Below are 24744 nucleotides of genomic sequence, written 5' to 3' on the forward strand. Positions count from 1 at the left end.
AAAATATCTTGAGATTGTTTTTTTAAATCTGCTGTCGGTGACATCATCGTTTGGCTAATGTTTTGGCTAACTTCTGCTTCCGTTAGCATTCCTCCTCCTTATTTGATTTCTAATGAACATGTTTGGAGAGGGATTTCGATTCTGAAAAAGCATCTCCTTGATTTACCTTTAGCGCCCTAAGACTACCGTAAGACCTGACGGGGACAACGTTAATGGTGCTTTCCAGGTGTTGTCGGAAGTCCGAATTTCCTTGAAATGTCGGATTTCCAACTCTGAAAAAAGTCAGAGCCACCTCACAAACCTCGATATAGCATTCAAAGATGGCTGCCAGTCGCGTAGATATTTAAAACACTGCTGCATTTGCTGTTACTTTCACGTCTGTCTTGTTAGTTTCACATTAAATCAGTGATTTGACGAGGTCATCTCCTGGTTACGAGGTTCTGACCTTCGAAAACGACACATAAAAAACCTTTTGAATTTGAGTGTAGTAACCGCTTTTGGCCACATTCTTACATATTGCGCCTTTAAGCATGCCATTAAAAAACATCCTGGATCAGTCGGCTTTAAATAACCACATATAACTATTGCGTTCATATCTGTTTTGTACATTTTAAACTTTCAATTTTCACTGGCAGCAGCTTTAAGAAGGAAACGCCAATCTCTGTATTCAAGAACGTATAAAAAATAACCGTACAAATCATTTGTCTATCAGATGCCATGAGTGTTTTTCTCAGGGACTGCAGCCACTGCAGAAAGAAAGAAACAAGCTTTTTTTGTGTCTTAATTGTGATCCACGGTGATGAATTTGTGACGTGGCTCTAAAGTGTTTGTCCTGCTAAGAGCTTCAGCAACATTCCCACGGTGTAAAAACAACATTTGTGTGTTTGTGTTAACTGAGCATGCTTGAATCAACTCTTCATATATGTGGAGTGCACAGCACTGAACTGCCTGAGCTTCCGCCGCCGCCTGCACGTTGGCCTTAAAATGTTGTGCTTGTTTGCAAAGTGAAGTCTATTTTATATTTGGAAAAGAGAGGGACAAAACAAAGAGTTGAAGTTAAAAAAAAATATTTATGTACATGAAGAAAAGCTTTAATTCCTGTCTGAAATAAAAATGTTTGTCATTGTCCGTGCGAAAAAACGAAATTTTGTTTGTTTCTATTGATCTGTTGTACTCGTTGCGTCACAGCCTGTGACAGGAAGAACGTTCCATGTATTGTTGGTCTCTTTGGAAATGTCAGTCCAAATAACAGGGAGTTTGAAATCCCCAACATGGCAACCACGTGTTGGTGATGGGATTATGACAAGAAAACCAACAAACATCCTAAGGCAAGCAACACAATCGCAGGGTTATGGCTTTCAACGGCACCTGGGAAGTTTATTCTGAGGAAAACCTGGAGGATTTCCTTAAAGCAGTTGGTAAGAATATTTCCTCATATTTAACAGATGCTTTTACTTCATGCAGACGCCTTTTTAAAAAAATATTTAAATGCTTTTAAGGTGCTCCTGAAATGGTCGTGAAAATGCGCACAAGCGTCAAACCGGTGATTGTGATCGAGCAGAAAGGCAAAGACTTCACCCACACCGTGAAGTTGGCCGGATGCACCCAGGTCCACTCCTTCACCATTGGACAGGAGACGGAGATGACGGCTGTGGACGGCAGGAAGTTCAAGGTAATTTGAAACTTTGAAAGGTGTGTTTGTAATTTAAGTGTCGCTATATTCAGACATCAGATTTTGATTTTGTCGCACTGTACATTTCAAAATAAAGTGTCAGCAACTTAGGCATAAATCACCCTGTGGCTCGTTAGGGGGAAGAAAATCAGATTCATGCGAGAGTCATTGAGACAGACAGAAATGTGTCATAAGAACATGGACGGATGGACCTTTGAGAGGATGGAGAGAACAAATATAATTAACTCTAATTACTCCATTATTAATTACTAAATTGATAGTGTTTTTGAAAGAATTAGTTTTGTGAATATTTTCTGTTTTCTTTGCTCCACATAACAGAAAATCTTTTTGGTTTGTAGACAAAACGAGACATCCGAGAACATCAACAACGATTGCTCGATTAATGAAAGTAATCGTTAGGTACAGACCCTAGAAAGTCTTTCAGATTAATTTTGTATTTATTTTAACTGGATACTGTAAATGAATACATCTACATTGTAAACAGTGCTGGCCCAAGCATTGATGGGACCCTAAGCTTGATTTTATTTGGGTTATGCACATCAAACCAGTGTCACTCTTCAGTTTAATGACTTTAATGAGAATCAGAATCCTTTTTATTGTCATTGCACAATGGGCAACGAAATTATATATATATATATATATATATACATATATAAATATAGTACATGGCTTTAATTGACGTAAGTGTTTTGTCTCGTCACCATCAGTGCACCGTCAGAGAGGAGAATGGGAAGCTGGTATCTGAGACTGCAAAGTTCTCCTCCGTCCGAGAGATCCAAGGAGACGAAATGTTGGAGGTCGGTGACTTTTAAAAGGCAACACAGAAGTGCACTGCTGCGTCATGTTAATATCTGCCTCCTTCTGCTTTTTCTTCCTCTCTCTTCAATCTGTTCAAGACCATCACTGCAGGCTCTGTGATTTTCACCTGCAAGAGCAGACGAGTCTGACCAGGGCTTGGCTGCTCACACATCGCCCTCAGACCTTCTCGGCTCGAAGCGAGGGACCATCCGGAAACTAAAAATAAGTCAAAAACTTTTATGAATAAAGCTGGATGATTGAATAAACTAAAATGTTTAATCTTTTTTTTTTTTTTTTTTTTTAAATACAGACCTGTTAAGAGCCCCCCAACAAAGGCTGAAAGACTAAAGGATAGAATAGAATACATATGTTGTCTTTGAAATGAAAAGCAACACGTTTATAGACTTCATATATAATTAATAATACATAAATGTCAACAAAAGTGCTGGTAAATCAGTTCAAGTTTGACTTTATTTAGAAAACAGTATTTACTCCTCACCAGGTGGGGGCGGTAAGACACCAACTCGCTGTTTGACAGTCGCCATTTTAAAAAAGAGAAAGAGAGGACGGCGCTCTTAAACTGCGCACGCGCGGCACTCTTATATTTTTTTTTTACCTCTCTGTTGGTCTTTACGTTGCCAACGCTTGTTTTCCGCTGCCGAGTGTGTGTTTCAGTTTATGGCCAGATACATGAGGCCTCCAAACACGTCTTTGTTTGTGCGGAACATCTCCGATGATTCCAGGTGAGTCCGCGTCCCGTCGAACTTTATACAGCCGCCGCTCGTTCTCTCACTGACGCCATTTGCGAAGCCTCTTTTGTGAATTGCGGCTAGCTCTGTTAGCCAAACAGCCCACGGCTAACGCCAATATAAACCACCTTTTTCTAATATCATTTACATCACATTTTCTCGTGTGTGTTGAAACTAAATTAACGTTTGTAATCACGAAGCTTCTTCGTGTGAGATTTTCACCACAGTGGAGACTTTTCTTTGTTTGCAGCGACAAACGTGCTGCACGTAACGGGTTTAAATGAGCTAATGGAGCGAGCTGCCGGAGCTAATTAATTACCCATGTATTTACTAGGACTGCAACTAACGATCATTTAAATAACCCGTTAATCTGACCATTGTTTTCTTATCGAGCAGTCCATAAAATCTCAGATAATTGCGAAAAATGTGGACGAGTGTTTCTCAACCTGGAAAAGATGATGTTCTAAATCAAAATAAATCAGTTTTCATTATTTATTTGTCTATATAGATCAAAGAAACCAGAACATATTCTGATTTAAGTTAATTCTTAAACAACACTCACACAGATTAAACGATTATCAAAGTAGATTCTTTTCGCAAAGGATTAATAATCAAGTAGTTATTTCTCTAGTTTTTACAATCAATTCTGTGGGAAATTGACAATGAAATTATAGTTGCCTGTATTCATTTGTATTTACCTTTTCTTATGGTTGTAGTAATTGGTTATTAAGAGAAACGCCATTTCTCTTTTCTATTGGTGTCTAAATTTGTAAGTACTTCATTGCTTACGTTTAGTTGATCTTTATCGTTTAATCATTAAGTGAAGTTCTAGTAGTGTAATCGTGAAATGTTTGCAAAAAACAATGGTCCTGTAGTTTTAACTTCCAAAATATTCAATTATGTACAAAAAGATGTTTTTTTTGTCATAACTGTTTACTACCTCAAGCTAATATTGTTGTTGACTGTGTTGGTGCTCGTGCTTAACTGTAGATTTTCTCCTGCAGACATGATGTGATAAAATCCTACAGTATTTGCTGAAATGTTGAATTTGATGCCGCTGTAACCTGCTTTTATATCACTGTTCCATGTGTTCTTTTTCATCTTTCTTCTAATTCCTTGTTAACATAAAGTATGCATCCCCTAAAGGGACAGTTCACCAAAAACACAATGCACAATCACTGCCGAAGTACACATTTCTATAATACACTTATTCTCATTTGGCAGAAATTGAAGGTTGTGCTATTGTTCATTTTACCCCCAGAATGTGCCTTTTTATTAATGTCAGGAACAGTTTTATAGTAGTCCACAATTGAGAAACATCTTGTCCAACAGGTGAGGGATATACAACTGCAATTTCACTAAATGTTATGATTTACACAGTACACCGTTAATATTGGATCATTCAGAATTGGTTCTTTTATTTAATTCAACTGTATCTAGCGACAGTTTGTAGCTTTAAGCTTAATGAAACGACACGACGGCCACGTGATTCGGTGGATGGCGCTCTGTGAAGACAGAACAGACTGTGTGGTGTTGTGTTTTGGCCTGAAATGTCCCTTTAGCTCACGCTGCAGCTGCTCTCTCAGCTGCCGTTTAGTGGTTGATGATGTGGGTAGAGTTGCCAGTGATGGTCAGTTGAGTCATACTTGTATTTACGGTGTTCAGGCCTGAGGATTTGCGGCGTGAGTTTGGCCGCTATGGGCCGATAGTAGATGTCTACATCCCACTTGACTTCTATACACGTCTACCGAGAGGATTTGCATACATTCAATATCCTTTCCCAGTAAGCTCTGTGACTGTGTCTCTTTCTAACTATTTCATTCTCTTTCAGCAGAGAAGACGTTGTTTTCTTGTGTAATGTTTTGTTTCTTTTGTTTTTTCTTCTTGCACATTTAACTGATTTATCTAACACAAATATTTCTCTGTTATTGCTTCAGAAAATGTAAAAGCATCCAGTTGTGGAACCGGCCACACAGAGTAACAAAGACCCGTGTAGAGTAGCTGTAAAGCCATGTCACACAGAGGCCTTCATGATCAGAGGGAGGGAAAAGGTTGAAAAGAGAAAGTAAAGCATGAAGAGGAAAAGGGAACGGAGACAAAGCTTGGATATGGCGGCAAAGAATGGGCTAAAGAAAAGAGGTTTAAAAGTCAAGCAGGACACCCGAGTCTCTGTGGGAGTCGATTAAAGAGTGTAAAGGTCAAGATGAAGTTCAAAAGCAAGCAAAGGTAACAAGTCTGAATTATTTTTGTATCCTCCCAAAGACAAATCACAGAATTTGACACTACACCAAAATCAGCTCTTCCTGCGATATCAATGACTTATTTAATTTGAATGAAATCTATTTGAGCAGCTATTGATATGTTTTGATTTGTTGATCCCTCACAATGATATGTTGTTTTACTGTATTCATTAATATTATTTACACATTAATTTGTTACTTAATTAATTTGTGAATGAAGCCACACAAATGAAATAATGTTTGTCCCTCTTACCATAAATGTAAAATACACTGTAACTAATGAGGCGCTACATTTGATGATGTGAGGGACTTGAAAATTGACTTGAAATTACACTGGAACTGATTTTAGATGTTTCTGTTTGCCCACTTCCTTTGTTTGTGGGCAAAACATTTATTTTTGTTTGTGTGGCTGTAAAAAGAAAAGAATAAAGGAAACAAACAAAACCCTTAACCACGCAGCATATTTGAGGATGTGCGTGATGCAGAGGACGCTCTTCACAGCCTGGACAGGAAGTGGGTTTGTGGTCGGCAGATTGAAATCCAGTTCGCCCAGGGCGACAGGAAGAGTAAGTGTTTGACTTGATTTATTTGTTTTAATCTGTGAATTATTATTTTCTCAATCGCCCTAAACAAGTGTCAGAAACTGTTATAATTGTTTTCCCCAAACCTCAATATGATGTTTTCAAATGTCATGTATTCAGTTTCATAGATTTTCTATTAAATGGAGCAAAGAAAGGAGAAAGGTTTCACATTAAAGAAGCTGAAAGATTAAGGATTTTGTCAGTTGAACAATATTTACTGTTTGGTGACACTTTTCTGATACTTTTACTGTAAAAATAGATAGTTTCGTGCTTTTTTTCCTGATCGCTAATTCTCTCACAACAGCACCAAATCAGATGAAGACCAAGGAGAGGCATTCTCCGAGCCGATCGTCCCGATACGACGACTACGACCGAGACGGACGTCGCAGACGCTCGCGCAGCCGCAGCCACGACCGATACAGATCGCGCAGCCAGTCGTACGACCGGCGTCGGAGGCGATCTGAGAGTCCACGAGAGTGAGTTTCCCCTGCCCCCCACTTAAAATACAATGTCATTCATCAGTGACCTTTGACTGAAACGTATTTTTTTTTAAATGTGTGTTTTATTTCCTTAGGTCGCGTGGTCGTGTGCATGCGAGAGGAAGGAGCAGGAGTCGTGAGGATGAAAGGTACAGAATCGGCCTTATTAGAATAGTGGATGTTTTATTTAGATTTTTCCTGTATTCAGGGTTCCCACGGATCGTTGAAGGTTTGTGAAAATCGCCCCAATTAGACATGGGTCACTGAAAGTGCTTGGATTCTTTGCAGTAAGAAGTTAAGTTGATATTTCCCTTGTTTGCTATGACGCCACCTGCCGTTTCATGCATTGAGAACAAACGTAGAGTCATAACTAGAGGTGTTGTGGACACTGTCCACTGTCTCTGAGATTCCATTCAGAACAATAAGCGAGTAACGTAACACAAGAGAGAGCAATTGACGACGTGTTGTCTGGGAAATGAGAATTCCAAGATCTCTGCCTCGCCAAAGAAAATAAGACTGACTCTGACCAAGATCACAAGGATGATCACTTGTCCAGATGCAGAGCGTGCTGCAAATCAATAAAAGCAAACGTCATGGACGAAGCGGCTCTTACAAGATGCCCTCCCATCTTAAGCTGTGTCGGTGCATTCAGTCCTTGAATTTGATGGAATTGGTCCTGGAAAGTCCTTGAATTTGATGTCAACCAAGGTGTGGGGAACCCTGAATATTTCGTTTTTTTACACATTCAAAAATGCCTTTTATAAAAGCCACCGGTGTTGTCCTCAGTCCAGCCTTTTCCCGCAGTCATCAGTCTCGTTGTTTGTCGTCAGATGCAGACACAGACCTCGGAAAGAGTCCCGGGGCAGATCTCGATCGCACTCCAGATCCGCGTCGCCGCAGGAACCCGTCAACCCAGCTTCCACTTCCCATTACCCCGAGGAGGAAGTGCGACGCAAACGTTCCCCGTCCCGCTCCAGATCCCGGTCGGCATCGAGATCACGTTCTCGTTCGCGCTCTCGGTCCCGGTCCTGGGCCGGGCGCAAGTCAGGCGGACGTTAGGAAGTATCCGCCCCCCCCCCCCCCTCTCCCTGCCTACCACCTCCCCACTAACCTTCCTTCTGTCAGATGGACCAGAGTCGGTCATTTGTCAAGAGAATTCACGTTTGTTTGACCTGAATGTATCGTCCACTGAATCGTTGTAGAGAGGTTGTCTTTTGCGGCTCCATTTTTAAGAACAATGCTGGTCCTTTTGCTTGTTTTTATAAGATTTATTTTGGTAACATTTCCTGATAGGAACGTGACTCAGTCGGAGGTTTTTATGTTCAGTGATAGCCAGGAATAATCTGTTGTCGTTTTTTTATATACACTTCCTGATCATATTGTCTCCTAAACCTTATGTCCCCTTTTTTCTGCAACAAAAACAAAGACGCTCATTAAGTATTTTAGAAGAACTCCAGTCTTTCAGTGAAATCAGTCAGTATTTTTAGCACATTATTATAACAAGTTAATCTACTTTTTACAGATGGATCAGCTTCTTCAGTTTTTGTTTTTTAACTTTCCCGGGCAGCCACAGACGGGATGTGATATTCACTGTGATGAATTGAAACCTCAAATCCTATCAAGTTAATCTTAATTGACCTCTAACTGCCTGCAAGGAATGAAAAACAAACTGAAAAAGGTGTTTGTTTTTTTTTAAATTGAAGGACACTAAATGCACAAAAATACTCCAATGACCCTTTTTAAGTGTTAAATGTCGGGCAGAAACTGTTGAAAATGTTTGTCAACCTTCTCTAATTTTGTGATGTTTTCTTTACGTTTGCGCCCACTTTCTGTTCTTCATATTGGAACATTTCTGTGCAAAGAATCAGTTCTAATTGGAGGAGGAAGAGGAGGAGTTTGTCGTTGGTGCTGACCCGACTGTTAATCGTTTTTTTTGTTGTTGTTTTTTTCTCCCTCTGGATGGTTCTTCTCGCAGCATGTTTTATCCTATCATTAGTAGAAAGAAACTGTTATTTTGAGTAATAAATGAAAAACATTCAATATAAAAAAGAAAGTTAGTGTGTGACTTTACTTCATGAACTGACCAAAGCTCTATGAACATAGCATAGGATCCAATTTAGACCCTTTAAAAAAGGTCAAAAGACCTTTAAATAAGATTCTGTTAGCCTGGAATTTATTTTTAGTGGACAAACTCAAAAAATGCATTTTTAAAACGGCAAGCCTTATCATTGAAGCTGGTGTGAGATTGCACTAAAAATAAATGACATGTCATGACTACTATGAAAGTTGCCTAAAAATGTAATGTAAGCACCTCTTTGAAAGGGTGCCAAAAAAGGTTTTGTACTATTTGCAGCATTATTTGTATTATTTATGGCCTTTTTTAAACACCTGACACATTATGACAAGGTTATGGTTTAGAAACAACCACCAAGTCACCTAAAATTGAATGAAATCAAAAATTTTACCCCCAATCTTGGCTCATTAGATGGACGAGACAAGTTTGACACCTCATGACATCCCTTCGTTTTGCTAAAACTTACAAAATTTGAAATGTGTACTCGCTCTGGGTCAAATTTGGCACGTTTTGACTTTGACACCAGTAAAACACCCTAAATGTCCCATTGTTAGACTGAAATTCCAAGACTGTGACCAAAAAATGTTTACATTAGTAGTTATTAGTATATTGATGTTCTCAGTCAAATGTGGCCTGAAGTCTCAATAAAAATGATTTTAGCTCCAGCAGGTGGTGGTTTTAGGAGGATTTTGGACCTTCAGAATATCTGCATGAAAGGGTCTAAAGGACAGACAGAGTGATGTTCCTGGTGTTACAGTACAGCACACCCACAGTTTGCATGTCAACCAGACGAGCGTGCTCTCAGTCGACCAGCCTCGTCCATTGATTTCCTTTTAATGGAACAGTAGCTGCCAGGAATAACTGAGATTAGACTAAGGTGCATCCATGTATAAAATCGGACGTGTCCCATCGATCAGATGGATGCCCCATATGAAATTTGGATGGTGACATTTTTACATAAAAACATTGCAAAGATAAATTGCTGTATTAAAAAATACATGTTTTGTGTAAGTCTCAAGCATCCTCAGTAATTAGCTGTATATTAAAGTGTATATTTCTGTATGTTGACAAATTTAACTGAACATAAACTCAAAATGTGAGTCATGTGTTCCACCAATTAAAGTTACAGTGTGTAAAACTTAACAGAACTCAAGTAGCCTAAACTCAAGAAGAGATGTTGTGTATATAGGTATGTCCACTGTGGGCTACTGTAGAAACATGGTGATCCAAAATGGCCGCTGTTATAAATATAAAAAGGCTTGTTCTGAGGTAACGGGAAAAACAAGAATTTATACATATGTACACAAAATGAAGCATAGATATTTTATATTAAATCTCTGCCAAATGATATTAAATAAGCTGACTAAAAAAGTTATACACTGGACCTTTAAACTTTTAAACCATCAAACCAGTGTGGGGTCCTATGGGTTCAACCACAAATAGACAACAAATGATTGAACGCGTTCGTTTCACCTCCGATGACTGATGCAGCTCTGCTCGCTCACTCTGTTCAAACTGCTGCGAGGCAACACAGCGTTTCCACTGTATCGACGTGTTTCCTGTGTCTCTGGCTATAAGTCATGAACAACCAGAGGCTGGGGGATTATTTGCGTTTGTCCGGTTTTCAGCAGAGACTGAAAATCTCTGCCACGGCAAACCCTTTTTTTTGTTTTGTTTTTAAGTTTTTGTGGGCCTGACTTGGAACGGCACCAGCGGCAGAAATGCCTTTACTGTTGCATCTCATATCCAAAATGAAAGGTGAGTTGACTTATTTGAAAATGAACCATTGACTCTTCTGTCTTTGTTGTTGCTGATCAAATATAACACCATGAATCTCAAATGTTTGGTGTCACATAATGACATGGTTCTGTTAAAATGAAAATTAAAACGCAAATTATACAGTGTAAAGTCAATGAGTGCTTCTGGATTTTTAAGTTTAGGTTCTTAATAATAAATACTAGCTTTGTTGAATCTTATTATAACTGCTTATTCTCGACTACCTTTATGCTGTCGTTCCAGCACTACTGTAAAAACAAAAAACAAAAAATGGGGGACTGGAACTTCCTTGGTGGGATCTTGGAGGAGGTGCACATCCACTCCACCATGGTGGGAAAGATCTGGCTCACCATCCTCTTCATATTCAGGATGTTGGTGCTGGGCGTCGCCGCGGAGGACGTGTGGAACGACGAGCAGTCGGACTTCATCTGCAACACCGATCAGCCCGGCTGCAGGAACGTCTGCTACGACCAGGCCTTCCCCATCTCCCTCATCAGGTACTGGGTGCTGCAGGTGATCTTCGTCTCCTCGCCCTCGCTGGTGTACATGGGCCACGCCATCTACCAGCTGAGGGCGCTGGAGAAGGAGCGGCACTGCAAGAAGGTGGCGCTCCGTAGAGAGCTGGAGGCAGTGGACGGGGAGCTGTCGGAGGTGAGGAGGAGGATCGAGAAGGAGATGAGGCAGCTGGAGCAGGGCAAGCTCAACAAGGCTCCTCTGAGAGGTTCTCTGCTGTGCACCTACGTGGCCCACATTGTGACTCGATCGGTGGTGGAGGTCAGCTTCATGATGGGCCAGTACCTCCTCTATGGACACCACCTGAGTCCTCTTTTCAAGTGTGAACGGGAGCCCTGTCCGAATGTGGTGGACTGCTTTGTCTCCAGACCCACAGAGAAATCCCTCTTCATGATGTTCATGCAAGCCATTGCCTGCATCTCCCTCTTCCTCAGCCTTCTTGAGATCATGCACTTGGGCTACAAGAAGCTTAAGAAGGGCATCCTGGACTACTGCCCCCATCTGAAGGACGACCTTGATGAATATTATGTGAACAAGTCCAAGAAGAACTCTGTTGTCCATCAGGGTTGCATGGGCACCTCAGTGGGACGCAAGACGACAATCCCCACAGCACCGAGTGGGTACACACTTCTGCTGGAGAAGCAGGGAAACGGGCCTAACTACCCTCTGCTCAATGCCTCCTCTGCCTTCATACCGATACAAGGAGATGCTGGTGCAAAACCAGACAACCACAAGGACAGCAAGGAGGAGGTGCTATCGAGTCCCACAGAGCAGAACAGCAACTCCAACAACACCAGCAGCGAGACTCGTTCACCTCCCGTCGACAAGCAGGAGGAACCACAAGAACGATCCTCTCCCCGTCATGAGAACCAGGAGTGTGCACACTCCGAGTATCCCACCCTGCCTGTCGCGGACGCCTCTTCCTGTGCTGCATTGACAGCAGTTGCGAGGAAGTCGCGGAGGGTCAGCCCGCCATGGCACTGCTCCACAGTGGTGGAGGGGAACGGTTCGGACAGTGGTGACTCCTACCACGGGGTGAGCAGCAGCATGAAGCTCCGCGGCGGCTGCGCGGGGCCCAGAGCGAGGATGCTGTCAAAGTCGGACATGAAGAGACCAAGCAGGTCTCAGAGTCCGGACTCGGTGGGGGAACTGAGTTCTGTTTCTCGGCACAGTCGCGAGAGCAACAGCCCCGTCGCCTCCTCTCCTCCGAACCGCAGAGTTTCGGCGGCGAGCACGACCAGCAGCAGCAGACGAGCTCCCACTGACCTGCAGATATAAACACGCAAGGGGCTTCTCAACGGCCTTGTTTAGACTGCAGTCCAGATCGGATTTTTAAGCACATCCAGATCCTTGATTATTTTGCCAGTCTGAACAGCTGAAAAACACGAAATCCGATTTTTCCAAAGCCGATTTAAACCACATACGGTGGTGGTTTAGTACGCAATTCTGATTGGATTTTTACAGATGTCTCGGCCACTCAGATAGGATTTCAAAGTGTCTTCAGCGTCACTCCCAGTGCAACTCAAACGACATCAACAACAATAACGTAGATCCAGAGAGGCGGAAGTTAATTGGAGGCGCGTTAAACAATCAACACAGTGGAAGAAGAAGCTCGATGAATATTAGTAGTTCCTGTTTGGATCTTCAACTTTAGCTGGCGCTAATGAATATAAATGGCTCACACACGGCATGGCTTTAATGACACGCACATGCTAGCCAGTGCCATTTATGCGTCAGTCTTATCCCGTCTCTGCAAAAGGAAGGATCGTTGACTTTTAGGAAGCACCTAGTTTGAGTTTGAGACATGAGAAAAACGGTTACTACATTCAAATTCAAAATACCGAGGTCTTTTAGGTTTCGTTTTTCTGACATAACTGGCAACCCGTGGTTGCTCGGCAGCTGAGACTCTACTGACTGCAATGATTGGTAGACGGCGGTAGGTGGCGCCACATGCCAAAACATGATTTCAAAACATAAACATGATTTGCAGTCTGCAAAATATTATATATAATATATATTTGGCTGTACTGTTGTTGGTGAGTTCAGTTTGTTATATGAACATTATTCCTGAGTCTCTGTGACATATGAGGGGGATTTTATGGCCAGTTGCTTTAGATTTATTTCATAATGCACCTTTAAATGTAAGCTTTAAAAAATGTTACTGAAACAAAACAACTTTTTAAAAGGTGGTTCAAACCACAGCACTCTATCTCTCAATGTGTTTCCACATGGACCTTTAATGATTTGGTGTTCGTCTGGAACAATGTGTGAATGGAAAAAAAAAAAAAAATCTATAATGTTACACGCTGTTACGCAACCAGATACTTTGAAATCATTGAATTAATGCAGCTACTGTTAGAACGAAAAATACCATTGCATGAAAACAGTAAAAATAATCTCTTGTTTTACTTCTTTCATCAAGGGCTGAATGATATGACCAAAAGGTTTATCGTGATTATCACAAATGTTGTAGAAACCAATTGATTGTGGTTTTAAAATTATTCATGAACATGTATTTGATATCAATTAAAATGTTAAAGACCAATCTATGTGTTGTTATTGTCTGTATTTCAGATAAACAGGACATAAACAGGACACCAGACACCAAATGCTGGAAAAAAAGTATATTATTCTTGTTGCAGAACAAAACATAACAAGACTTTGTGTTCACCGTACGACCATGACTGTGTAACAAAAAACATTTACATACTCAACAAAAGAAAAGACTACGGTTTCACGTTTTTTCTAATTTACACAAATGTATTTGACAAAAGTCCACTTCTTTACTCCGCAGGCGACGGCTCATACTGCATCAGCTGGAGAAAGATACAGAGATGAAGGTTAGAGGTCAGAGGTCAGAGCAGGAGAGGAGATTTCAGTGTGTGTGTGAGCAGCTGCACACCTTGTTCCTCAGCTCTTTGTTCTCCTCCATCAGCAGGCTGCACTTCTGCTGAAACTCAGCCAGCTCTGAGCGAAGAGTGTCGGCGTCTGCTGGCTCTGGACCAGCTGCACCGAGGTGAAGTTTTATGAAGCTGTGCAGGTCAGTCAAGGTCAACATTCAGTTAAAAAGCTGCTGTCAGTGTTGTCACTAACGAAGCCACCCCACCCCCCCCTCACTGCGTCACCCATCATTAGGCCTGGGTCAAATGCTAACGTTACCTTATAAAGTCCAGGTTTCCCCTTAATGACAACTGACTGGGAAGTAAATGTTGCTACGACTCAAGAAAAGGATACTCCAGTGCATTGTTGGGTTTGTCAGTTTCCTCGTAAAGTGCCACGAGAACTGCAAAAGAGAGTAGAGATGGTGATGAAGCAGCTTAGCTGAGATAAAGGTGAAGGTGAAGCAGGGCACTGCCTCAGTATGATGGAAAAACATTACTGAGAAGGCCTGCTTTCAGAGGACACATGATGTGTTTTTGTTTTGTTTTGGTTCTGCTACAGGGTGTCGGACAAAAAAGAACATCCAGAAACGTCTGTCTCAAATCGGGTTCAGTCACATCAATAAATATGGTAATATCACGTGTTTTTAAAAATTACTTAATATATAATTAGACATATAACGGGTAAAATGACAGAAGTGATAATATGTCAAACTTTCTAACATAACACTGCTCCAATAAAAGACATGACTATGTGACTTTTTAAGGCCAATGTAAGGGTGGTGTGGTGGTTGTTCCGGGTTAATTCTGGGCCCCCTGAAGCCCCAGAATTCCTAGAAACGCCTCTGAACTTTCACCTTCGCAGTGTTGTGCGTGTGCGCGCGTGTGAGCGTGAACTCACCACTTGTTAAAGTGTCCAAAACTCCCGATTTCTCCAAGTATCTTCTGAACTGCTCTCGCTTCGCTTCTGGTGCCTGAAAAATCACAACAAATATATCATTTCCAACCGGACGTCAGCAGAACACAACTTAATCAAAGACATGTTGAACTCCTTAAGAGAGTTTTATTTCGGAAGTCGTCTAAACGACAACAAAATAAAGACGAACTCAGCCTGTGGTGCGTTCACGGCCTAGTTTCTACAGAGCTACGATGCTACACAGTTAGCACATGCTGAGTAGGACGAACCACAAACTTGTATTTGTTTAAACTTTATAAATACAGCTTCCGCCGCTGCACATGTACTTACTCTGTAATGGGCCATGATTGCAGTGACAGCTGTGGGTTTTCCGTAGGTGTGAAAACTGTCGGGTTAATTAAGTCGGACTTTCAGCAGCTGTTTGTTTGTGTCAACACGCGCCGGAGTCGTTACCATAACAACACGCCAGTGACAGTAAAAGTAAAGGACTCGCTATTATATTCTTTCTATTTTTTCTTTTTTTAACCTTATTAACTCACAATTTGTTGAACACAAGCCACAAAACTACAGAGAAGAGTTTAAACGAGTTGCGTTTGAACGGAGTTCTAGTGTAAGTGTGTGAGCTGCTGTGTTCACGTGCCAACTGGCGAACAGGTTTTGCCAGGTTGGACAAATTAAAGGTAAATTCATCAAGCAGCCTTCCCACAGACTGGGTGGTTGTTTGGTTGATAGTCCATGCCCCTTTTATCCTTTGACCCTTTTATAATTTTTTTCTTTTAGTTCATTTTATCTTTTATCTTTTTTATATATTAATTTTTTAATAGATTTTTAATATTTTATTTTATAAAATATTATTCTCCAGCTGCCACAAAACATGCACACAAAATTATTTTACAAGCTCAAAAAAAGAGCCACCTTTATCCACATTCACAGAGCTGAAGATATAAGAGCTCATCTTTAAGTCAGTCAGTTGCCTTTTAGGAGCTGTAATTAACAATTATTTTCACAATTGATTAATCCGTCGAGTCCTTTATCGGGTAGTTGATCATTTGAATGATTTCTTTGTTATATGTAACAAAAAATCAAGAAAAATCACTTTTAATAAGATAATAATAAAGGAAACTGTTTTAACTCTTATAAAAGAAATTAGGTTAATCAGTTAATCATCGCAGTCCTACTTGTTTTTGGTGTTTTGGAATAAAAGGATTGACTTTGATGTGATTTTCCTTTTAAAAGCTAGCAAACAACAGTCAAAAAATAGAAAAGTATGTTTAACATTCATTCACACAGCTACAAAACCTTTATCTGTGCACATTTTTTACAACGCAATCAGAAGATAATGTTTTAATAATATCATTTTTTGTACAAATTATTTGTTTCTCATTTGCAAAATGTTTTTTTACAACTCCCAAATACTGCTAATTTGCTGTATAATAAATTAAAATCTAAGTGAACAAAAATACTGTTTTGTTTGTTTGGTTTTCAACGTTTTCTTGACTGCATTTTTGTTTTGTTTTTAACAGTCCAACCTGGCAACCCAACTAAAGACCAACACTACCGGGGAGGGCGGAGCCTCCTCCTCGTCACATCCTCAGCGCTGATTTATAAAACATAAGCGAAGGCGGTTTTAGCAGCAGTGTCTGCTCCAGTCTGGTGAACGTCAGCGTTTTTGGCAAAACATAAAGAACGCTGAGTTTTTTGCGGTAGAGAAGAAAAACAACAGCTCGTTCGTTCGTTGTTTCACCGGCTCTGACATGACTCGCTTTCACGTCGTTTTGTTTTCAGCTCGACTTCGTTCACCGGCTTTTTCTGAGTCAAACTCCTCGAGCAGGTGAGTTTTACCTGAACAAAACGTCCATAGACTCGCTGTCACTAGTTGAGTGAACCAAGCTCACTAAACTGGTTTGGCATTAAAGGGATGGGTAAGTTTGAAGTTAAGTAAACAGTAAACAGCGATGTGTTTTAAAGAGGCTGACAGAGAACAAGAACACGGTTTAAGAATTGCCTTAATGTGAACAGGAACAGCAGAGAATGTGAATTGTCGCCCTTTAAAAACCGCCCTAACCAAAAAAATAATTAACATTCAACAATGAACGCTCTATTTTGAATATTAGATTTCTTATTCACAACCACTGAAAGTACTGGAAATATACACAGAACTGATGACGTACACACACACACACACAGTCCACGATTAAGGAAGCATTTATATCCTGTATTTTAGCAGAAGTAGCAAATATATGCCGTTTGTGATGATGCTGCACTTCTCCCAAACAGAAGAAATAAACTGCCCAGACATGACTCAGCTAAAAATGCTTTTGCAGATTTTTATTTACATTTTTTTTTTAATTTTCACGTGTGTGCATAGTGAAACATGCACTATCTATCTATCTATCTATCTATCTATCTATCTATCTATCTATCTATCTATCTATCTATCTATCTATCTATCTATCTATCTATCTAAGTAAGTATGTATATATGTATCTATATATACATGTGTGATTTTTTTTTGGATTGTATTGGATTTTACATTTTATCTATGCGATTATTTGATCTAGTGATTTTGACCAGTATTGGACATTACCGATACTGACGATACCGATAGTGACCGATGCCAATTCCCATTCTGATTATAAATAAAAATAAAATTTTATATGTTTGGGGTGCACAGACAACAAAATATGATATTATCGCAATATTTAAGTGATATTGAGTGCGATATCGATACTAATTTCTCTAAGACGGGATGGAGCCAATTATGTCAGTTTGTTTGACAAAAACAACTTAATTTCTGTTGTCTTTCACGTACGTTTACTGAAGAAACAACATTTCATTCACTGCTCAAAGTGGGAAAGCAAAAAATTTCAAATTTGTAGTAAAAAGACACAACGCTGTGATTGTTCAACACGTGAATTTGACTTTTTTTTCTCCCCCGAGGATCTCATGACCGTCTCACCGCACACGAGTCACATGGTAACATTGGCACTTTAAGTTGACTCGAGGTCAGAATCGATGGTGAAACAGTGATAAACATCTGTACGTCTGACATGTACACAAGATGTGTGAAGGTAAATATTGAAAGATAATCTTGTTTTGTTTCTGGTGTGGCTGATTATTGACTCACTGATAAATCATCCAGTTCACACTTGCCCTCAAACAGCCACTGGGTTCAATAACCGAGAACCACATTACGGAGAATTCTATCAGTCAGCCACTTTGTCTTGTTTCCTATTTTATCTTCGACGCTCGAGGCAGCAGGATATTTTCAAGTTGAATTGTAAGATTTAGATTTCTCTTAACACAGCAAGTAGGAGATCATTATTTCTCTAAAAAAACTTTATTTTAAATTTGAAATCCTATTTAACACATGATGCAGTATTTGTCTCTTTTCAACGCACAATGTTTGTAAATTTCAATTTATCTTTAACACACGATGCAGCACATTTAAAGTTGTCTTTAAAACATGATGCAGCAAATTTTATTTCCTCTTACACATGATGCAGCAAATTTTATTTCCTCTTACACATGATGCAGCAAATTTTGTTTCCTCTTACACATGATGCAGCAAATTTTATTTCCTCTTACACATGATGCAGCAAATTTTATTTCCTCTTACACATGATGCAGCAAATTTTGTTTCCTCTTACACACGATGCAGCAAATTTTGGTTCCTCTAACACATGATGCAGCAAATTTTGAAATTTTTTTTTTTTTTTTTTTTAAATAATACATATATAATATAATAATTCATCTGTGTGCAGATCCTCTGGACCACACCATGACTCACTGACGTCACACTCACCAACTTTTTAACCTCCGTCGGGTCAGCTGACCACCATGGCGCCACCTAATGGCCACTCCATCAACTCCATCGACAATGAGGACAGCGAACCTCTCATCGAGAGCGATGCAGGTGTGGAGATTCTCTCTTTTTTATTGTAATTTTTTCTTATCAGAAAGAAGAAAAACAGAACAAAGATAGCAGTTCTCGTCCTGTTTTGAAACAGCGTTCCTCTTGTGATTCCCCTGCTTCATAGACATGTGATTCACTCACTGTTTTTTAGCTTTCCCTGTTTTGTTAACAGCTCCGGCTCGTACCATATTTTTATTTTTTAACTGTTAACATACCTGAATGAACACGGTCTTATCACTGCACTTGTGTGAAGTGTGACCGTTGTGTGACTTGTCAGATTACTGATTATAATTGAGCTGTTACATACATTTTTAGTCATGTGACTGATGTTACTAATGCTGCATGTTAATAAACACACATATGAACAGTTGGAAATTCAGAGCAAAACCGTTGATGTAAATAAAACTATGTGTAATAGAAATATAAGTCAAATGAATCCCATTGCTCCATAAATCTCCAAAAACATTAAACGTGAGGTTGTATTTTTGAAGCTGTTCCCGCTCAGTGCTGCTCGGCTCGCCTCAACCTCGCCGTCATCATGTTCTTCGGCTTCTCCGTGGTCTACGGTCTGCGGGTCAACCTCAGCGTCGCCATGGTCGCCATGGTGAACAGCACCGATCCCACGCCAGCCAAGAACAGCTCCGTGGTGCATGCGTGTCCTCTGCCGTCAGGGGGAGGGAACACGAGTGACTCCTTCGCACAACCTGACGGGGTAAAGAAGAAAAAGGAAACATTTATTTTCTGTTTTCATTGAATATCCATGTCCGTCATCCTCTCTTCACCTTCTCTTCCTCCTCTGGTTCCAGGTCCCTCAGTATCCCTGGGACTCGGAGACTCGGGGTTGGCTGCTGGGGGCGTTTTTCTTTGGTTACATCTTCACGCAGATCCCGGGAGGTTACCTGGCCGGTCACTATGGAGGGACCATCTTCCTGGGTTTGGGTGTTCTGGGCACAGCGGTCCTCACCCTCCTCACCCCTCTGGCTGCTCAGATGGGCTCCTACTGGCTGTTCGCACTGCGAGCGTTGGAGGGCTTCGGCGAGGTGCGACCACCTTAACTTAGTCCATAAAATCTGTCCTCTTTTACATATTTTGGTCAAGTTTTTCTGAGTCTGCCTCGCTGTGTTTCAGGGTGTGACGTTCCCGGCCATGACGGCGATGTGGGCTCGCTGGGCGCCCCCTCTGGAGCGCTCTCGCCTCATGACCCTGTCGGGCTCCGGTTCCAGCTTTGGGGCCTTCGTGGCTCTGCCACTCACAGGCTTCATCTGCCAGGCACTGGGCTGGCCCGCTGTGTTCTACATCTGTGGTGAGCCACGGAAACACTCACACACTGTCACACACAGACATTCACTTCTCATTTTTATATATATTTATATATATAGGGTGTGTTTGTTAAGGCTGGGTGATATCTGGATATTTTAAGTCTATATCTACACACAGGTTGTTTCTCTGGACCAATGAAAGTTTTATTTTGAAATGTAAAATCTGTATTGCATGATCTTAAGATGCATTTATTATTATCATTATTATTATTATTATTATTACTACCTTTCATCCAAGATAACACCTGCTTTTTAATGTGAAATTAAGTTGTTTTTTTTCGTGTGTAATGAAACAATTAAGTTACAAAAGTGGACAAACATACACCTAGATGTATTTTTAAATCAATATATGATGTTTAATGCATAATATTCACTGTATTTCTTTCATTCATACAATATTATAATCAGCATATAATTGTATTTTAGCAAAGTCTCTCTGTGCCTCTCTTCTCCCGTCAGGAAGCGCCGGTTGCCTCTGGGCTGTGTTTTGGTTTATTTTGGTGTCCGATGACCCTCGAACCCACCCTCGAATCAGCAAAGAGGAGCGAGATTACATCATCAACTCGATCGGAGATCAGGTGCACATTAATTATTAACGGATGTTTTGTTTTCTGCAGCAGGCGTCTCTCGCCAGTTTATTTTCTAGATGTATTATATGTTAAGAACACAGTGTTGGCATTTCCTGAAAAAAAATCTTATTTTGTCATCAGTCCATCAAATAAATTCAGTTTATATTCATCAGTGAGCAAAACAAAACATTAAATATTCACAAGTAAGTCGCTAAAACCACAGAACTAGTTTGTGTAACTCCATTATAGTCAGAGACTCGGGTCCAGAAGAGTTCAAAGGTTCTTTCTAACTTCCTGTTTCCGTTTCCCTCACTGTTTTTTTTAAACTTTCTCTTCCCCTCTGCTGTTCTGCACTGCTGGAGAAACCTTTTTCCAAAGCTACAAACACACTCCAGAAAGAAAACTGTTTTTAAAAAAGTGGGATGGTTCAGAATATGGGGGGCTTTTGAAGATATAAGGCAAAAAGGGTGCATTTTAAGGCTCACTAAGGGGGAAATTATAGTTTCTTCATGTATTTACCTTAAAGATGAGAGAGTATGTTTCAATGGCAAATAAAAAAGCGGCATTTATGTGAATTCAAACCCGTTTAAGCCGTCTTTATCACGATGTAGGTGTTGTTGGAGTCGTTGTGTGCATCTTCTAGCAAACAGGACTGTTGTTTACTGGCATAAATGTTATGTGGGGTTTATGTGGGTAGTGTAAAGTGGAGCAATAATGGCAACGAACACTAAATCAGCATTTTGATAAGAGGGTGCATGACCGAAGTACGAGGGTGCAGCGCTCCCGTGTTACCCAGTTTAAAATATCAACATTTTAACACAGTTTTTCACCAAAAATCCAGTAAATGTTTCCCATGTAAATAATATCATAGTTTGTCTGTTTATTCTGTAAATATTTGCGGTGTGATCTGATCAGGGCACGGGTCACGGCTGGTCGATGCCGCTGCTGCAGATGCTGCTGTCCGTCCCTCTGTGGGCGATCATCGTCACCCAGATGTGTTCAAACTGGTCCTACTACACGCTGCTCACCTCTCTGCCCACGTACATGGACAACATCCTGCACTTTGACCTCAAATCGGTGAGACGTGGACTAATTTTTAAGCACTAATCACTTGATTTATATTTGTAGATAATTTAATAGATCAGTAAATGGCTGAATGAAAATCCTCTACAGTCAATGAGACTGCAACTCATGATCATTTAAAATGTCAGATAAATCTTGACGGTAACGCATGTTAACGCATGTTTACGCACAACGCATTTCCATGGCGGCTGACCGGAAAAAGACACGCGTGACGTAAACATGACATCATGTGCGTCTTTTTCCGGTCAGTCGCCATGGAAACGTGTCATGCGTTAACCTACTGCACAGCACTGAAATATTCACGTCAAAGCAACTGAAAAATTCCGAGAAACACTAACACCAATTCATAATGAACATAGACATAAGCCTTCATTCATGAAACCTCTGAGGTAACGTGTGTTTGTGTCTCTCTCTGTTTCTGTGTCCTCAGAACAGCTTCCTGTCTGCGATGCCGTACCTCGGTAGCCTGGTGGTGTCGCTGCTGTCGGGCGTCGCCGCCGACCGCCTCATCGAGAGGAGAGTGTGGAGCGTCACCGTCGTTCGTAAGCTCTTCACGTGTGTAGGCAAGTCCTTTCAAAAATCCTCTCTCATCGCGCTGTATGTCAGTCTGATTCCCCTGTGAGCTCGAGTGTCCCGGTCATCGGGAAGAAGAAGAGCAATTGGCGTTGGTTTGGAGTCGCTGAAAGTATTGGGGTCTATGAAATAAAATTGAAAAAGGCACAAAAAACTTTTCATATAAAACAAAGTCACCTTTAATATCCAAAATAAAGAATGAAGTAGCAAAACATGTACGTGTACTAAATCAAATATTTAATTTCCTGGCAGGTCTCTTGTTCACGTCTGCGTTCTTGGCCGCGGTGGGTTACGCCGGCTGCAGCCACTTCCTCGCCGTCACCTTCCTCACGCTGTCCATGGCCCTCGGTGGGATCAGCTCCCCCGGAGTCTTCATCAACCAGCTCGATATCGCTCCTCGGTGACATTTCCTCATTGATTTGGGTTATTTGTCATCACCATGTTTCAGATGAATCATTTGTTGACAAAAATGTGCATTTAGCCCAAAGGGATGTCTTTAAATTTACTTACTAAAAAATCGTCTAATTTTAATGAAGTCTAAGACATTTAATAGGTTATTTGATCACCAGGAGTATTTTGATTGTAGCTGTACATATGACATATGTAATAGACTATTATAAGACGTTGTTGTCTGTGGTCTGCAGGTACGCAGGATTCCTTCTGGGAATCACCAACTCATTCGGGACAATCCCGGGCATCGTGGCTCCCATCGTGACGGGATACTTCACAGAAGATGTAGGTGGATTCACCTGATGAGCGAAATCGGCTAATAACTAACAATTATTATCATTTTTACGATTAACTGTGTGCAGAAAACCATCAAAACGTCTTCTTTTTGACAAAAAAAGAAACCAAATACTATTCACATTTAAGAAGCTGTAAAATCATTGAAAAAATCATTGGAAAACATCCACAACGATTTAATTTTTTATCAAAATAGTCGGTTGGATTAATTTAGTAACCGATGAATAATCAGTTAATCGTCGCAGTCCTGATTGAGTTTGTTTTTCTATGTCATAATTGTCATCACTTCCTGCCTCTCCATCCATACTGATAAAATGTCCATGTGTATTACCATGGTTTTTCCTCATGGTGGCACTGTTAGCCACAGTTAGTTTTAATGTAGGGATTAGTCGTTAATGTGATCTGCTTAAATGCAGCATAAAACAATAATTAAGTTATTTTCTCCTTCTCCTCCTGGTGTTGTCAGCACACCATGGCGGGCTGGAGGACGGTGTTCTGGATGGCGGCCGGGCTCAACCTGGGCGGAGCGTTCTTCTACACCATATTTGGCAGCGGGGAGATTCAGCCGTGGGCCATGACCGAGGAGGAGAGAGCAGAGGCCGAGTCGAGGAGGAGCAGGTCTATCTCCATCTCTACATGATCGTAAAATTCCTACACATCCTACGAACCTCTATTTTACAAAGACCAGAAAGAGTTTTTAAAAGAGACCGAACATAAACGCAGAAACTTGTAGTTCTACCTCTGTTACATTTAAATGCATTTTTAATACTCATTGAAGAATGTGAGAGGTTTATCTCCACAGAGAAGATTTATGAACGTGTAAGGTAATGACAAAACATGGAAAACCAGATTTGCCCATTCCTAATCTATACCTGCTTTAATCTGCAATGTGTCCTGCTGGAAACTAAAGTTTGTTTCACTACGACTCCCCTTCACCAAATCCCATAGAGAAAATCTGTGATTTTACGTCACAGCACACAGGAGTCACTGTGATTCACTGCTGCCTCCTACAATAAATTCAAAATGTGTTATTTTTTCACATCCGAGTGTGAAATCCTTCATTTATATTTGCCCAAAGTGGCACAAACTTCCCAAAACCAGCAGCTCTTGTGTCCCTGGAAAAAAGCTTGAAAAAAACACCTGATTTTCTTTATGGACTTTGGTGTTGGGAGAGTGAGCAGTTTACAAACTGCAGTTTTTTAAACCATAAAAAGGCTGTCTCGTGGTGAAGATATGAAAAAATACAGATTTTCTATTGGAAAACGGTTGTCAAACAGTGAGATAAAGCAGCAGAAATCTTCTTGCGACCTTGAGCGTCACAGTCTCAGAAAAGTCAATGCTGATTATGAGTCACTACCTCGTACAATCACACCTTTTAAAACAAAAGAAAAATGATATCCCTTTAAAAAGTGCACATCAACAAGTTTCTACACAGTCTACACTAGTTTTATTTTTAATATGCAGATGTTGTTACAAGAAGGCTTTTTAATGGTTGGATAGAACCTGGGTTCCCAAACTGTGGTAACAGAAACTCTGCTCTACTGTACATACCAGGGTCTACTCTGATGTCACTGCACCAGTGTAGTGAAGTATATGTGAGGAAGAGGAGGATGACGAGAGACAAAATCATCTTCAAAAACCAAACCCATGTTTATTCAGGGAGATTTTCACAAACTTTCAAGGAGTTTCAAGGACCGACATCTCGAGCTCGACTCTCACCGCCACAAACGACCGGTGAACGATTCATTCCACCTTTTAGGTGCTAACTTTAAAGGAAACTATGCCTTAAACTCTGATGTTTGATTTTACAAAATAACGTTCAGGTAACGTTGAGCGTGATCT

General features: G+C 40.7%; 5 protein-coding genes across 5 annotated transcripts; 4 read left to right on the forward strand and 1 right to left on the reverse strand.

The window, feature by feature from the left end:
* Positions 1-1351: 1351 nt before the first annotated feature.
* Positions 1352-2640, forward strand: LOC310935632 (fatty acid-binding protein, liver-like; the record flags this gene model as incomplete). Its single annotated transcript, XM_083899565.1, has 4 exons — positions 1352-1418; positions 1500-1672; positions 2401-2490; positions 2590-2640. 4 exons carry the CDS (start codon positions 1352-1354, stop codon positions 2638-2640), a joined length of 381 nt encoding a protein of 126 aa, XP_083755691.1.
* A 529-nt stretch (positions 2641-3169) lies between these two features.
* Positions 3170-8479, forward strand: LOC310935422 (uncharacterized protein; the record flags this gene model as incomplete). Its single annotated transcript, XM_083899319.1, has 6 exons — positions 3170-3234; positions 4906-5023; positions 5950-6046; positions 6366-6537; positions 6636-6689; positions 7371-8479. The coding sequence occupies 6 exons, from the start codon at positions 3170-3172 to the stop codon at positions 7597-7599; spliced, it is 735 nt and encodes a 244-aa protein (XP_083755445.1). The 3' UTR covers positions 7600-8479.
* Positions 8480-10660: 2181 nt separating this feature from the next.
* On the forward strand, positions 10661-12181 carry LOC310935980 (gap junction alpha-9 protein-like; the record flags this gene model as incomplete). Its single annotated transcript, XM_083899995.1, has 1 exon — positions 10661-12181. One exon carries the CDS (start codon positions 10661-10663, stop codon positions 12179-12181), a length of 1521 nt encoding a protein of 506 aa, XP_083756121.1.
* A 1340-nt stretch (positions 12182-13521) lies between these two features.
* Positions 13522-15311, reverse strand: mycbp (MYC binding protein). The gene is made up of 5 exons (XM_083900277.1): positions 15029-15311; positions 14684-14756; positions 14138-14186; positions 13806-13935; positions 13522-13719 (listed from the first exon to the last, which is right to left on the reverse strand). The coding sequence occupies exons 1-5, from the start codon at positions 15041-15043 to the stop codon at positions 13687-13689; spliced, it is 300 nt and encodes a 99-aa protein (XP_083756403.1). The 5' UTR covers positions 15044-15311; the 3' UTR covers positions 13522-13686.
* Positions 15312-18503: 3192 nt separating this feature from the next.
* LOC310935634 (sialin) lies at positions 18504-23542 on the forward strand (the record flags this gene model as incomplete). The annotated part of the gene is made up of 10 exons (XM_083899567.1): positions 18504-18614; positions 19106-19326; positions 19421-19654; positions 19743-19917; positions 20393-20511; positions 21418-21579; positions 22016-22142; positions 22411-22558; positions 22803-22893; positions 23369-23542. Exons 1-10 carry the CDS (start codon positions 18539-18541, stop codon positions 23540-23542), a joined length of 1527 nt encoding a protein of 508 aa, XP_083755693.1. The 5' UTR covers positions 18504-18538.
* Between the last annotated feature and the right edge of the window lie 1202 nt (positions 23543-24744).

This window comes from Microchirus variegatus (assembly GCF_963457635.1).
Source record: "Microchirus variegatus genome assembly, chromosome: 13".
NCBI lineage: Eukaryota > Metazoa > Chordata > Actinopteri > Pleuronectiformes > Soleidae > Microchirus > Microchirus variegatus.

Excerpts from the sequence above, each read along its gene's own strand:
- mycbp (XM_083900277.1), bottom strand. Across the intron at positions 14,187-14,683 it reads TTTGGACACTTTAACAAGTG|TTCTCGTGGCACTTTACGAG; the intron begins GTGAGTTCACGC and ends TCTCTTTTGCAG. Across the intron at positions 13,720-13,805 it reads ACAAAGAGCTGAGGAACAAG|CTGATGCAGTATGAGCCGTC; the intron begins GTGTGCAGCTGC and ends ATCTTTCTCCAG.